This window comes from Telmatherina bonti (genome assembly GCF_933228915.1).
Source record: "Telmatherina bonti genome assembly, chromosome: 1".
Classification (NCBI taxonomy): domain Eukaryota; kingdom Metazoa; phylum Chordata; class Actinopteri; order Atheriniformes; family Telmatherinidae; genus Telmatherina; species Telmatherina bonti.
This window is the reverse complement of record NC_136619.1, coordinates 34,709,460-34,723,431: the sequence shown is the minus strand read 5'-3', so window position 1 is coordinate 34,723,431 and position 13,972 is coordinate 34,709,460. Positions and strand designations below refer to the sequence as shown.

General features: G+C 39.3%; 2 protein-coding genes across 2 annotated transcripts in view; both read right to left on the bottom strand.

The window, feature by feature from the left end:
• gramd2aa (GRAM domain containing 2Aa) overlaps nt 1–7,188 on the bottom strand; it is a gene marked incomplete at its 5' end in the record, with an annotated part of 34,261 nt that extends 27,073 nt beyond the window's left edge. The window contains one exon of the mRNA XM_079246518.1: nt 7,027–7,188. Within this exon, the coding sequence (XP_079102644.1) occupies nt 7,027–7,188 (162 nt within the window). The remainder of the gene's footprint in view (nt 1–7,026) is intronic.
• A 5,271-nt stretch (nt 7,189–12,459) lies between these two features.
• Nucleotides 12,460–13,972, bottom strand: part of znf609b (zinc finger protein 609b) — a gene marked incomplete at its 5' end in the record, with an annotated part of 57,751 nt that continues 56,238 nt past the window's right edge. The window contains one exon of the mRNA XM_079254276.1: nt 12,460–12,589. Within this exon, the coding sequence (XP_079110402.1) occupies nt 12,546–12,589 (44 nt within the window). The 3' untranslated portion in view covers nt 12,460–12,545. The remainder of the gene's footprint in view (nt 12,590–13,972) is intronic.

The window sequence follows — 13,972 nt, the reverse complement described above, 5'->3', positions numbered from 1 at the left end:
AGTTTTATTGTAAACACAAATTAGACAAGAAGAACATTTTAAAGGATTTATTTTGGTACCCAGGGAAAGCAGCACCGCAGAAGTTGAGTCGAGACATGACATCTGCACAGATCACTTCTTCAGTTTAACATTGTAACTGAGCTTCTGAATTTCACAATATGTTGTGAAAGAAAGTCAGTCTACATAAAGACCAATTTAATATTTGATTTAAAAGAGCTTAGAAATTACTTTATGGTTCTTGAGAGGCATACCAGAAGTCAGTCAAGTCAATGTCATCCAGATTAGTAGGATAGTAAAGATAGTGAATCTCAGGATTCATGGCAAAAATAAAGACAATCCCGGTTTTGTCCAATTTCAACAGTATGTAGTCTCGTCCAGGCCTCATATGATGCAGTATACCAAACTGTATTATGTTTTCTAAACAGGTCTTTGACTTCAACAATTCAGTTTCCTCATGTTTCATAGATAAAAACAATTGTGTGTCATCAGCATAACAACAAACATGCATGACATGTTTCCAAAGGATATTGACCAAAGAGGCCATTAATAAGGTGATAGTTGGTCCGAGTCCTGAACATTATGGAATACCATCAGCCAACTTAAGATGCATTATGTATATTGATAAGTCAATATATATATCTATCAGATCCACAGCCACACCTTTAGGACAGTCTCTTGATTGATCAGCTGATTTCACTCAACTGTTTTTTTGGCTTGATGATAATTTTCAAACACTTCCATTTACAGACAAGAACATCAAAATGGCGCGATTAAGTTTATTATACTGACTCTTAGTTTTAGACATCCGGTTTCTTTTTTTCCGACAGAGTTTTTTGGGGGTCTTTTTCTTTTAAAGTAGATGTTTTTTGTTATTTTTTGTTCCTGCAAAGACCACTGGATGGCAGGAGGTGTGGCCCACCATTGGTCAGATTGCCCTGTTGGCCACACCTCCAGGAATCCACCATCAGCTGATAAGGATGCGTCACGATGGACGTCGCTTGATGTTTCTGAGGAAGACTGAGAAGACAGCTGTTTAAAAATAAAAACTTTGTCTGGAAGAAAAAAAGCTGTAGATCTAAGAACATCACATTTGCAATGTTGTTTGGAAATGTGTTTGCTCTTCAGTTCTAAATAACATCTTACATCATCTAAGCTGGAGGCGTCCAAAGTCGGTCCTCTAGAGCCGATGTCCAGCAGGTTTTCTAACACACCTGAATCAAATTAATGGGATCTAGCAGCCTATGAAGTTCTGCACAATGACTCATTAATGGGAGTCAAGTGTGTTGGAGTGGGGAGAAAATGAAAACCTGCAGGATTGTGGCCCTCGAGGTCCGGAGATGATCTAAGCACTCCACAGTCTTCACTGTATTGTGTGAATATTGCAGAAGTAAATCCTGTGCTACCAGCACTACTCATGAGAAATTATGGATTGTTTTGTGTTAACTGACAGAAAATAATAAAGTTTTATCTTATATTTGCTGCAAGCGTTTGAAAATTTATTGTTTCTTTGCACATTCATTTTTCTGCCTTTGCCATTTGAATACACAAACACCAGCTTAACCTCTGCCCCAGTGTCCTCTGGGAGAGGGGGGGTTGTTGCCACCTGCTCTGCTATAATTACAGGTGTTGATGAGAACAGGCACCTGCATGCAGTTTCCAGTGTATTGTCTCTAATTGGCCAGAAGCTTTGCGTCAGCCGCTGACCTGTTCAAACAACAGGGGCTTTCTGATGCTGCAGGTTACATCTGACATGTTATCTGTGGTCAAGGAGGGTTGAATGGGAAGTGAAAGGCTTTTTGTAATAGATAAGAATGGGAATTGTGGGGGTCTTCTCACCTTTATTCAGGGCTTTAGGGATTCAAGAGAAGATATGGAGGAAAAGTTGAACAGAGAGCTCTAGGCTTATTTTTGTTCTAGTATAAAACAAACAAGCAAAAGAAAAACAACAACAACAAAATTTAAGTTGGGGTTAACTGGTGATCTTAAATAACAATAAAGTAGAGACAAATCAAATTTAAAATAAAAACCAGTTTGATTCTTTGTCAGAGTTTTTTTTTTTCCTTCTATTTTAGGTGCCAGACTTTGTCCTTGTCTGAAGTCCCAAAAAACCAGACTTTGACTGTTTGGTTAACTCATTCACAAACTGTTTGTTTCCAGTCAAATAGATCTCACACAAACAGCTTCTTAACGTGAGCTTAGCCATCGGAACGGTTCAGCCACCAAAGTTAGGCTGTCGTTAGTGTGTATGGGTTAAATGCAGAATAAACTTTACAACAAAAGCGAGATAAACCAAAGCAGCACCCGTGACTTTCTCCCACTTGTCTCATTGAACTGTTTATGTTACTGGGAGGGCAAAAACAAGACAGATTATACTAACCTAAATAAAGAGTAAGAGCTGTTCCAGTCCATTAGAACGAGATTTCTGGAGCTGGTTCTGTTGTGAAATGGTACAGAAGAATCTGTACAGACTATTCTCTTCTGTCTTCCATGGAGGAAAAATCTCAAGCAAACCATGGACCAATTACTTAGATATAAATAAATATGTGGAACTATTTATTCCATCTTAAAGCTGTGTACTGTACAAAGGGATAAGAACTTCTATCTATCTATCTATTCATTCTACCAAGTTAGTTGAAAAATCCTCCACTATCCTGTCTCTCCTCCATCATGCCCTTCTTTGTCTCCTGAGACAAACATTTTGCGCTGTCACAAGACATCTTCCAATCCAAGAAACCGTAATCTTGTTAAGGCTGTTAGCCACTGAGATTGTTGCTGAAGAATGGCTGCACTCTCTTTGCCCCCAAATGCTCATTTCCCTCCACCCTTGTTCAGCCATGTTGTTGTTTATTGCAAATCATCACGTTTGCTTTGGAGGCTCCACTTCTGCACACCATATTACAAATGTTATGTCACTATGTTTTAATCTCAGCTAACAGCCTTTTTAAAAAAAAAAAAAACTAAAAAAAAAAAACTCAGTTCATTGGGTTTACATACACACAAACTGCCTGGACTACAACTGTATTACGAGTGTCGAGCCACGGACACAGCTAGTAAACAAACTAAAACAAAAACTCTGTGAGGGACCAAAGATTTCCTCCAAAAGGAGAGTCCCAAGCAGAAAAAAGAAGCAGCTTGTTTAGTAGAGGAAAATAAATGAATATGTCTGAGAAGCTGGGAGGGACTGTGGTTTTTATTGTGCACAAGTTAAAACTGAAGACAAACACCGTAGTGCGTATCATGCTTGATTTAATTTCATCTCTTGGTAAAATGATGGTCTTTTTTCTCTTCGTTTAGCCACCTTTGCAGTTTCCCTGACGTTATTTAGCTTTCTGGTATCTCACAGACGGACTGCACAAGACGTCCAGCATTTACAGTCTGAAAAGCTCCACCTGCGCTGCTGGAGGCCCCTAGAAATAACCTCCCCATTGTGTCAGAAGCTCAAAAACAGTCTTTGATGGCAGAGGAGTGTTTAAAGTCAACACAATGCTCCAAATATTCAGCTTTTTCAAAATCAAGTGGGGCACAATACATATTTATAGATATTTCAGAAAAAGTTCATACTAAGAAAATTGGAGTATTTCTTTTTCAATAAGTCACTATAAACAAAAAAAAAATCTATTTTTAAAATCTTCTAAATAGCAAAACCAAACTCAGTTATAGACAAATAATATTTTATCTATGAAATTAAACATCTTACACACGTTTAATTGCTGAAAACTACATTTATATTCTTTTCGAGTAAAAACTCCGTCTGTTGAGAGAGCAGCGAAATCGTCAAGTTTGTCATCAGAACAAAACCGGAAAATGGTTGTTCTTAGCAATAAAAGCATAAAACTACAGACATTTTGACTAAATGCTACTTTTTATTGTTTAACTACTTTCCATACCCGGTTCATCCAACTTGGTGTCATGTGCTCAATAGTTGTGAAACAGGGAAACAGTAAGTAATCCCAAGATAATCTATAACATATGATCAACATTTAACTTTTGACCAGCCTCATTAACACATCCTTGTTAAAATAGTCACCAGCTTTCTTCACAGCTATTTAATTAGTTTGAGTCAGCATGGTGTTTTACTATTATGCTATTATCAACAAAAATAATTGAAATGACGCGGAATGATGAAGACGTTTTGCAACCCGTACTTTTAGTTTGAAATCCCAACCGGAAGTAGTGCTATTCTTTCTGCTAGCTTGATGTAATTAGCGGCTCCTACCTGTAGCTTTCTAGCGGTCGCGACTTTTCGCAACAAGTTGTCCCCTCGAAGCTTCACCAAACTCCTCGGAACTGTGCTGCATTTCTCGATCAAATCATTTAGTGTTTAGTCAACTAAAAAACTGACAAAAACTGGGTTTGTTCCCCCCTGAATAATTACAGCTAGTGCAGACAAAGTGGCTGAGCTGCAGCGTCCTCAGAAGCGTGTCCGACTGCGGAGAGGTGGGTTGAGCTTACCTATTAACTGAGTGTGGGCTGGGGATTAAAGGGTGGCTATTTTTTCCCCACAGACTCCCAGAACAACAAAGTGACTGCACACTGAGTATCTGCAGTGTTTACTAAAAGATCAGTTCAAACTCTAACTTGTTGATGTTCATTTCCCCGAATAGATCTAAAGCATTTCAGATGCAGTTGTGCTCATATGTCTTCATCCCCTTTCATGAAAGAAAAGGCTGAATTTACAACAGTCACTCAAATAACTGGAGACTTAAAAAAGGAACAATATCTAAAAATTTGCAAAAATATAATTTATTAATATAAGACACTGTTTTTTCATTTAATTGAGTTGAAGAAAGAAAAAAACAAACAAATAAATTGGTCCTGGACAAATGAGAGCACTTTTCTGTTGAACAGTGGGACAAAATACCTGTCAACAGGTGCAGAAGTCTGACTGAGAGGAACAGAAAACACCTGACTGGAGCGGAAACATTAAAAGATTGTTCAACTAAATATTAGTTTATGAGTGATGTAATATGTAATAAATTCTTTTTTTTTTTTTTTGTTTTTTTAAAAAATATTTCTATTGAACCAGAATTAGAAAATAATGTAATGATTTTCATCAATTTATTATTATTATTATTATTATTATTATTATTATTACTTTAGTCAATTTCAGCTTTTTTTTTATACAGGCAGCTGTTTTTTTCCTTCTTTAATGAAAGGGTATGGATAAATATGAGGACAACTGTAATTGAAAAATAATTCAAATAAAATAATACAAATCAACAACTGATTCAGCCTATTTTAAGTAGTTGTAAATAATGTATATAATTATAAATAAAAGTCAATGAAGAAATCTTAAATAGTTACGTTATTCATAAACTACACATAAAAAGATTATTTATCCTGTTTTTTTAATACTACTTCATGCTGTTTTATACATCGTTGAAAAGCTTAAATCATAACTTTTAAGGATTGTGCTTCAGCGCAATGAGCGACATGTTTAAACCTGTGGTTAGTGGCATGGGATGCCATCCCACTCTGAAATGTGACCAGCATGAGGAAGAGCTGCCAGGCGGTTGTGGTTGCATATGCATCATCTGTAAAAATGTTTAATATGAGTTTTTTTTCCCCCTTCTTGTTGTGGGAGAGTGCAATTTTCCAGTACGCCAGGAAACTCCTAACTATTGAATACTATTAGGAGAACATTACAGGGGATTTCTGGCCCACTTACAGATGCGAACGCCCACTCGTCGTTCTGCAAAAGCTAAATCCTTACAAGTATTACGTAGTTGTAAAGGTGACAAGTCAGGCTTTTTAGCTATGTATATTACATCACCTGTTGTTTTTATTCAAATATGATAAATACCTGACCAAATACAAAGTTTATATACAAGTATGATGGAAAAAGTCTTGGACTGAATCACATTTCTTTTTAACAAGTTCTCCAAGGCTTTTCAAGGGACTTTCAAATTTTTTATAAAGACATAGTTTTCCTTTTCACTCACTTTCCATCCATCCTTTCTGCTTGACTGATGTCAGAGGAATTCAACTTTACTTTCATTACATCACAGACATTTTCTATAAGCACAAAAAAGACCCTTAAGCCCACGGGATGATCCCATGTTGTGTCAACATATAACTTAACAGGGAGCCAATTTTAAAAGCAGTTTTTCACATGCACTTAATTTGCTCCAATTTTCTTAGTTGCATCCATGAAAAGTCCATCAGACATCGCAGGTTGACAGGCGGCTTTAATGGAAAAACTGCGCAAATCTTGGCTTTTTGCAAATTTAATAAAACTGAACAAGTGGAGGAGGAAAAAAAAGAGTTTGTTCTAATAAAATCTGTTTCTGAAAGCAGAAGATGCCTTCAAGATTTTTTTTAATATGCAGTGAAAATTTGACACAGGATCTGAGAGATGCATCCGACCCTTTAGCTGATCCATCTGCTGTTCAACTGAAGCTGCGTTAGAAAAGGTCTCCATGGAAAGGTGAGAGTTAATTTGCCAGCAAACACTGAGTTTGACTGGATGAAAAGAAACAAGCTTTAATCTGCTTTCCAGTACTTTTACGCTAAAACAGAAATAATAAAGTAATATTTTCTATTGGATGCCAGACAAAAGAAACACTTAAAGAAAATGAGGGACCCAACAGAATTTAAAAAAAAAAAACAAAAAAAACTTGAGCCTGGATGGAAATCAGGAATACGTGCATCACTTTCAGCCGCCAGATTTTCTACAGCGAGCACAACAGACTGGAGAAGTATTTCATATGTCAAGAAAAGTCGGGTTATATCTGAGAAACTGCTGCCAAAGAAGCCGTGACACACGGATGGCAGCTGCTGCTGCACCCAGCATGACCCACCTCTGCAGCATTGATTTAATCCCCTCACTTTTCATTTTTACATGTTTCAGCTCTTCTCAGCTGACAGCCAGAAGTAAAACCTGGAAAAACTCGTTGTCCTGCTACAAACATAAAAACAGTCCTTGTTTTGGTTTCATCTTAACTTATTTCAGATGGATCTGACTGGAAATAATCACAAAGGATGAAGCCTTTCAGCATGAATTTGAAATTAAGACTCTCAGTGTACTTCCTGTGATGTGTTGACTGACCTGGCTCTGCAGGCTGCTATCCTCTGACTGCAGTTACCATGAGGGTGGCGGTAGTGGGGAAGCTGGTAGTATCTGTCCTGGCCTGGGGCCTCGTCAGCAGGCAGGGCCTTCGGGCTGGCTGCGTAGATAGTGCATCCCATGAACACCTCCTGGAAGTCACCCTCAGTGTCCACAGCGAGCGAGGTAAGAAACGTCCTCAAGGTATCCTTCCTGTGTGCGGCCTGTCCTGTCCTGATGCCAGCCAGATGCTCTGTGGAAAAGCCATTGGCTCAGCACATTGGTATCTTAACCCCTCCCTCCTTCTGAATCTCTCCTCCAGCCAGCTTCTCTCTCTCTCAGCCTCCCCGGCCCTCCTCCCTCTGCCAAGGCTGAGAGCGTGGAGGATAATCAGATTTCACATTTACACTCAACAAAATCATCCCCAGCGTAATCACTCGCCGTCACTGATGTTGCATTATGCTAATGCACGGAGCAGTTCAGGGGCATTAGGGGCAGTTAAAAATATCCCAGCTGTCTGATAGAAGCGAATACCACATCAGACACAGATAAAGTTGTCACAGAGTGGATGTTAGGAGACTGAACTGTTGACCGCTGGTTGAAAGTATCACCAGGGGTGCAACAAAGGATCAGGTCTGTTTTAAAAAAAATGTTCTCGAGTGAGAAACTGCATCAAATAAACGTGACAAATTTTAGGTTTTGGAAGGTGACTGTGAATCCTCTCAGTTTATGTAGTTTTTACAGGAAAATGAAAAGTAAAAAAAAAAAAAAAAAAAAAAAGACGAAATCTTCTGCCAGCAGACAGCAACAGCAAAAATTGTAGTCTTAAAGGTAGAGTATGTAAGATTTTCAATATTTTCAAAATCAATTAATAAAATAACTACAATCATAATTAGATAGTTTTTTGAACATGTAGGTTCCAGTTTCTCCATATTTGAGGCGTTATTAAATTACAAGTTTAATTAATGACAAATGACAAAAAGCACTTTTTTTTTTACTGGTAGGCAAACTTTTAAGAAGGGTCTGTCATTAATTAAACTTGTAATTTAATAACGCATCAAATATGGACAGACTGGAACCTACATGTTCAAAAAACTTTCTAATTATGATTGTAGTTATTTTATTAGTTAATTGATTTTGAAAATATTGAAAATCTTACATACTCTACCTTTAAAGTGCAAATGTGGGGGGGGAAAAGTCACAATGAGGCAAAACTTGATCTAAAATAGGACAAGTTTATTATAATCATCCTGTACTTTCTATTCTTTTCTATTCTATTCTAGTCATTTCACTGATGCTTTTATCCAAAGCAACTTACATGCGAGCGAGAACAGAAGCACGAAATCAAACAGTAGAGGACGTCGTAGGAAGGTGCTAGTGGACTGTCCAGTTGGACGCAGGTCTGTACATAAGGAGCTACAGGCTTTTCTTTTTCTCCCTTCTCACCCCATAATATCATCTATGTTAAAACACAAAGAATTAATACCATAATGTTTGTTGCAAAGAACTGGGCCAAGTTCTCCAACTTTCCAACAAATATAGCTATACTAAGTGTTGAAGTGCTCCTTGAAGAGCTGAGTCTTCAGCTTGCTCTTAAAAGTAGACAAGGACTCTGCAGAGCGGACACAACAGAGGAAGAGAGTCTGGCTAGTGATTTAGTCCCACGTATTGGTGGTAACACTTTCCCTGGTGGAACATAGCTGTGGAGAGGGTTAGTAGGTCTGGATTGAGGAGAAAAGGAGACTTTCATAGCGATGCACAACATCAGCACCATATTATGTCTTAGTGAACTGCATGCATATTGTTAGAAAGCGCTCCTTCTCACTTGCTGCTGTAAAGTCAGCAGTAAAACTCTGTGCAGCCGGATAAAACTGGAAACTTGATCCTGTGGAGACTAACTGCAGCCTCTTTAAAGACACTGCTCTCCTGTGGCCACATGCTACAGTACAACCTGCAGCCTGAGGTGAACTCCCCTCCAGAAAAAAGCCTGCAGTGGCATTAAAAATCAGATCCAACTAGTTTCATGTCAAACAAAGTCAATTCTCTCCACCACCAGGACTCGACCTGCAAGCTAAACAATGTGAAAGAGAAGAAAAAAGTTACACAATAAACCGGTGTTGCTGAAACATTTACTCGTCACCGCACAGTGAAAAGATTCCTCGTCATCTCACAGCAGAAATCATTGATCAGTTCTTGGGACAGGTTGTCTCATAAAAAGATTTATTTTTTTTTCCAGCCCAAATTTACAAAGGCAAGTTACAGAGTATTGTATAAAAAAGAACCATGGTAATGTACACTTTACACAAACTCCTGAAGGGAAAGAGAACAGAGGAGGAGGGAGAAGAGTTCTGAATTTCTCACACAGAAAGAAAAGGAGAAAAAAAAAAAAATAAAAAAAAAATGAAGCCACTGTAAACATCCTTGCAAGCACCAGTAGTGGTACTTGGGAGGGAAGGAGGAGGGGGGGGGGGGGGGGGGGGGGGGGGGGGGCAGGGTTGGTTGGGGGAAGAGGGGGATCAGGTGGGATGGAGGGGTGCGGGTGGAGGAGGGAGGAGGTGTGTGTCAGGAGGTGGGTTGGGAAAGGACAAACGAGCAAGTGTCTCTGCGTTTTCACAGAAGAATGTTCGACTAGGCACCAATTGAGACAACTGCTGGCCAATAAATATACTCTTCACCATGAAACAAATACAGTCCTGAAAAATACAAGAGCCAAGCACTTTCCAATATGTTGATAGCAAACATTACTTTTCTGGCTTTTCATACACTTTAGAATAAATGATTTTCACTGGGCTTTGTTTACTACTGAGATAACATTACTACTCTCAGAGAGAGAACAAATGCACTTGTCACAACCATTGTCTGATAAAACTATATGTACTGTATGCAGTCTGCTGGTACTAAAACCCACTGACTTTAATGACAACATCACAGCTGCCTAGATTACCCTTACAGATTAATTACAAGTCACACACCACCACATTCAGCTTATTCGTGTCAGCCATTCTCCTTTAAAATGCGCACAAAAGTCAAAATATATACCGTCTTGCAAACTTTCATGGGGCGATAAACTGGCAACGCGTTCACTTGGAATGTCCGAGAACCTCGAAATGAAGAGCTGCGGTTTCTCGATCAGGAGAGGTGTCTCGGTGAACGGCTAACTTCCAGCTTCAGAGGGTGTTTTAACACGAGAGTTTTACTGGTGGTGCGGGGACTCCATGAGGAAAAACGAAAACTTCAGGGATGGGAGGATGGAAAAGTGTTTGCAAAACCAAAAAAAAAAAGAAACAAATGGTTGATATTCTACTGTCATTACAATGCTGTAGAGGAACATTAAGACTGGTCACAACCCACAACAGCATGGTTTAACCTTAACAGTGCACATCCAGCACAGAGCAGAATGGGCTGCTTTTTTTTTTTGTTCCCACATGCCCACAAAGAGAAACCCTCTGAAATCAATGCGAATAGCATATGGGTAGAATTTCACTTCCAACCCCTGAGGTATAAGAGAACTGTAATTTAAAGCCAAGACGGGCCTCTGGTAGAACAGGCCTTGCTGACAGAGCTTTTTGTGTCAATTCAAAGTTAACCAGACTGAATTTATAAAGATGGACCACCTGTCTGAGATCCAGGAGGACGCCTGGAGCGACGTGTTGCTTTTTCAGCTCACTGGGTGACTTTAAGGCTTCCTGCTTTCAGTCATGTGTGCATGATCGAGGCCCCATTTCACTCGATTTACCACATTCACGTTGCTCCGTGTTACACTTTAACTGGCTTGCACTTCCTTTTCATTTAGACTCAGCTGTCGCCATCTGACTGGTTCGTATTTGTTTTTGTAATGGCAACAGCTGGGTCATCACATGCACTTATTGCAGATTTAATGTGCCAGTCAGCTGATGTTACTCCACAGGCAACATCAGTTAAAGAAAAAAAAAAGAAAAGAAAATGTGTCCACTAATGGACTGATCCAAAGCTAGTCGCTGTTTCAAAGGAAAACAAAAACATGCGAAAAGTCGGAGGGGGGGGGGGAGGGGCAGGGTGTGTATGTGTGTTATGGTGAAGCCACATGAGCAATCGAAGCACAGAGAGAATCAAAGTACTGCCAGTGAATGTTAGCGTAGAAATCACACCGATTCATCACGTTGTTGCCACTTCATCCAACTGAGACGCGAAGCTGTAGAGCCAGTCTAACTGCACACAGAGCGTTGGGATGGATGGAGACGTTAACCAAGCTTGTGATCAAGTAAATCAGAAAAAAAAAATAAAACAAAACAAAAAACGGAAACATTAGAGGCAAAGACGAGCAAAACCTACGCACCAAAGAAAAAGGACACAAGACGTCCAGGGACTGCAGCAACAGCAATGATCTGAGCACATAATGGTAAATGCTGTGAAGGCTGAAAGCTATTTAACAGTTTTTTCAAACAGTTGCATGCTGGGTAAATATAAACATTTATGCACATAAAGGTAAGATAAAAGTCTATTTTACAGCAGAAAAATACATGAGTGAAATTTCACATTGTTTACAGGAAACAATCAAAGTGAAAGAAGCACAATCAGAGTGAAATACCCAAAAAAAAAAAAAAAAAAAAATGAAAAAACCACACGTGGCCGGATGCAACTATGGCGGTGCCCCATGAACCCATCGCTTGCTGATGTGGCTTCACTGTTTGAGCTTAAAGACAGATGTGACTGGAAAAACAAGACCAAACCAGCATCAGACACATTCAAAGATGGACAGGATGATATGAAACGAGGACTTGTGTATTTACTGAGGGAAAAAAAAGAAAAAAACATGAATAGTGTTTATTCTCCTTTGAGGTGAGTGCGGTCCCTTCGCAAAACATGACGACATCATCCCTGAAACAAGACGTGAGGGTTCAAAAGAAGGTGGGAAGTGATGACAATGGAAGATGAAAAACTTCAGTCTCAGGCTCTTAAGTCTCTGAGAAAGCAGCTGTTGCCATATTCCCTCTACCCACGAAATATAGCCAAACATTTGTCAAGTTAAGGATATACTGTTGTCTCATGGCATACAGTGAGCCAGTCTTTAGTTTAGTTTGACTCCTCTTCCCCATCAGCCACCCGGCTTCTCCACATCCCCTGCCAATTTCTTTCTGCGTGACCCAACAAAAACAAAACAAAAACAATGCGGTCAGAAAAAAGAAAAAAAAAAAACGACGAAAGCTGTTCTGGCAGTCCAATAGTCTCTTTTTGCATTGCATTTGTTGACAGTGCAAAGACTAGATGATCAGCGGGTCGTGTTTCCTCTGCGTGATGGGGCAGAAGAGATGGCTTTGAACCTGGGTTACTGTCAGTCCTGTTACAGTCCACAGATGGAGAATTTGGGATATTTTACGAGGAGGGGGAAAAAAAAAAAACAACCAACAACAACAGTCTGCCTTGCCTTGGGGCAGAGGAACTAAAAGATAAAGATAGAAACACCATTCAACTGATGTCTAAAAAGGTAACAACCAGGAGATCTTGTTCACATGTGAGCCAGTCACATGAATCTTTGCAGGGTTGAGGTGTGACGGTCGGGTTTCCCTGGAAGAAACAAAGACAATACTTATTAAACAGATAATTCAAACAGAAACACTTCATTCTTCAAATTTGACACCCTTTTTTTTCCAGTTATATTAATGCTGGAAGAAAACATCTCACTGTTTACATACGACTGGATTCACCACAAAAACAACTGCTTTTAAATGCCGCTGTAGTAATACAACATAAAATATCAGCTCTGAAAGCAGGTGGACACAATCTACTCTACATACAGCCAAGAATGCTCTCAGAAACATTAGCCTCAGTTTGATCCGAAGATTTTTACCTTTTTTTTTTTTTTTTTTTTTTTTTTTTAAAAACGACAGATTCCACCTCTCAAATAAAACACTGATAACAGAGACGGAGCTCTGCTTCACTGCAAGGGTCATGGGTTTGAAATGGGAATAAAATCACTATAAATATGTCTGTTAAAAGATGAAACAGTGCTTTAAAGGAAAAGCAGAAAATGATGCATTGATCCTCGCTGAACATGTTTTTACCACAGCAGAACGTGTGCAAAAAAATAATACATACACCTTTATGGAGCACTGCTGAAATAGCCAGTTTAAATAAACTAATGCTGGTTAATGCTTGAACTTTGAGCCTGCTGCTGCGGTCCAGATTTACTAAAACTTCGACAGAAGCTGTTATAATGCAATGCAGCGGGGCGTCACTGAAAGAGAGGTTGATTAAATGAGGCCAGTCAGTTGCTCAACATCCATAATGATCCTAAATCACTGAACTGTTTCAGCGTCACAGAAAGCAGAATTTCATCCAGGATTGTTAAGTTTAAAGTATCATGTGGACGACTGAAAATAGATGTATTTTCCAGATTAACTGTAATTTAACTGAGCAGCCACTAGATGTCCTTGCAGGCTACAGTGGTTTTGTATCTTGGCGGGCTCATTCAATCCCTCTATTATCAACACTGTGATCCACTTGTCCTCAGAGGACCTACTTAGAATGGATGAGCTGAGGGGGCTAAAAGCTGCACTGCATATTGTGCTAGACTGCAGCATGATTTGAGGGTTTTGTTTAGACACAATGTGGTTTCTTCACAGGTTGCTGCCTCCGAGTCTCCAACATAAATGTAATGAAAGAGTACAACAGGGTGCTCTTCGCACTTCCCTTCCAATAAGCCCATGACAAACAAACACCCAGTTTTATTTTTACAGGATGTACATCTGTGCCAGAACTCATAACCCACATCATCTACTATTTTTAGCTAAATGGACAATGTGTGCTGTGTTTACATTAAACACCTCTGCTAGCTGCCTTCGTCTGATTTGCAAACACCCAGTATGTGTTTTGTGTCATTGTCAGTATTTTGCATAAATCTGCTGCAGAAATTGTGAGCTGGGAAAGGCTCAGAAGTGAAAATTCCTA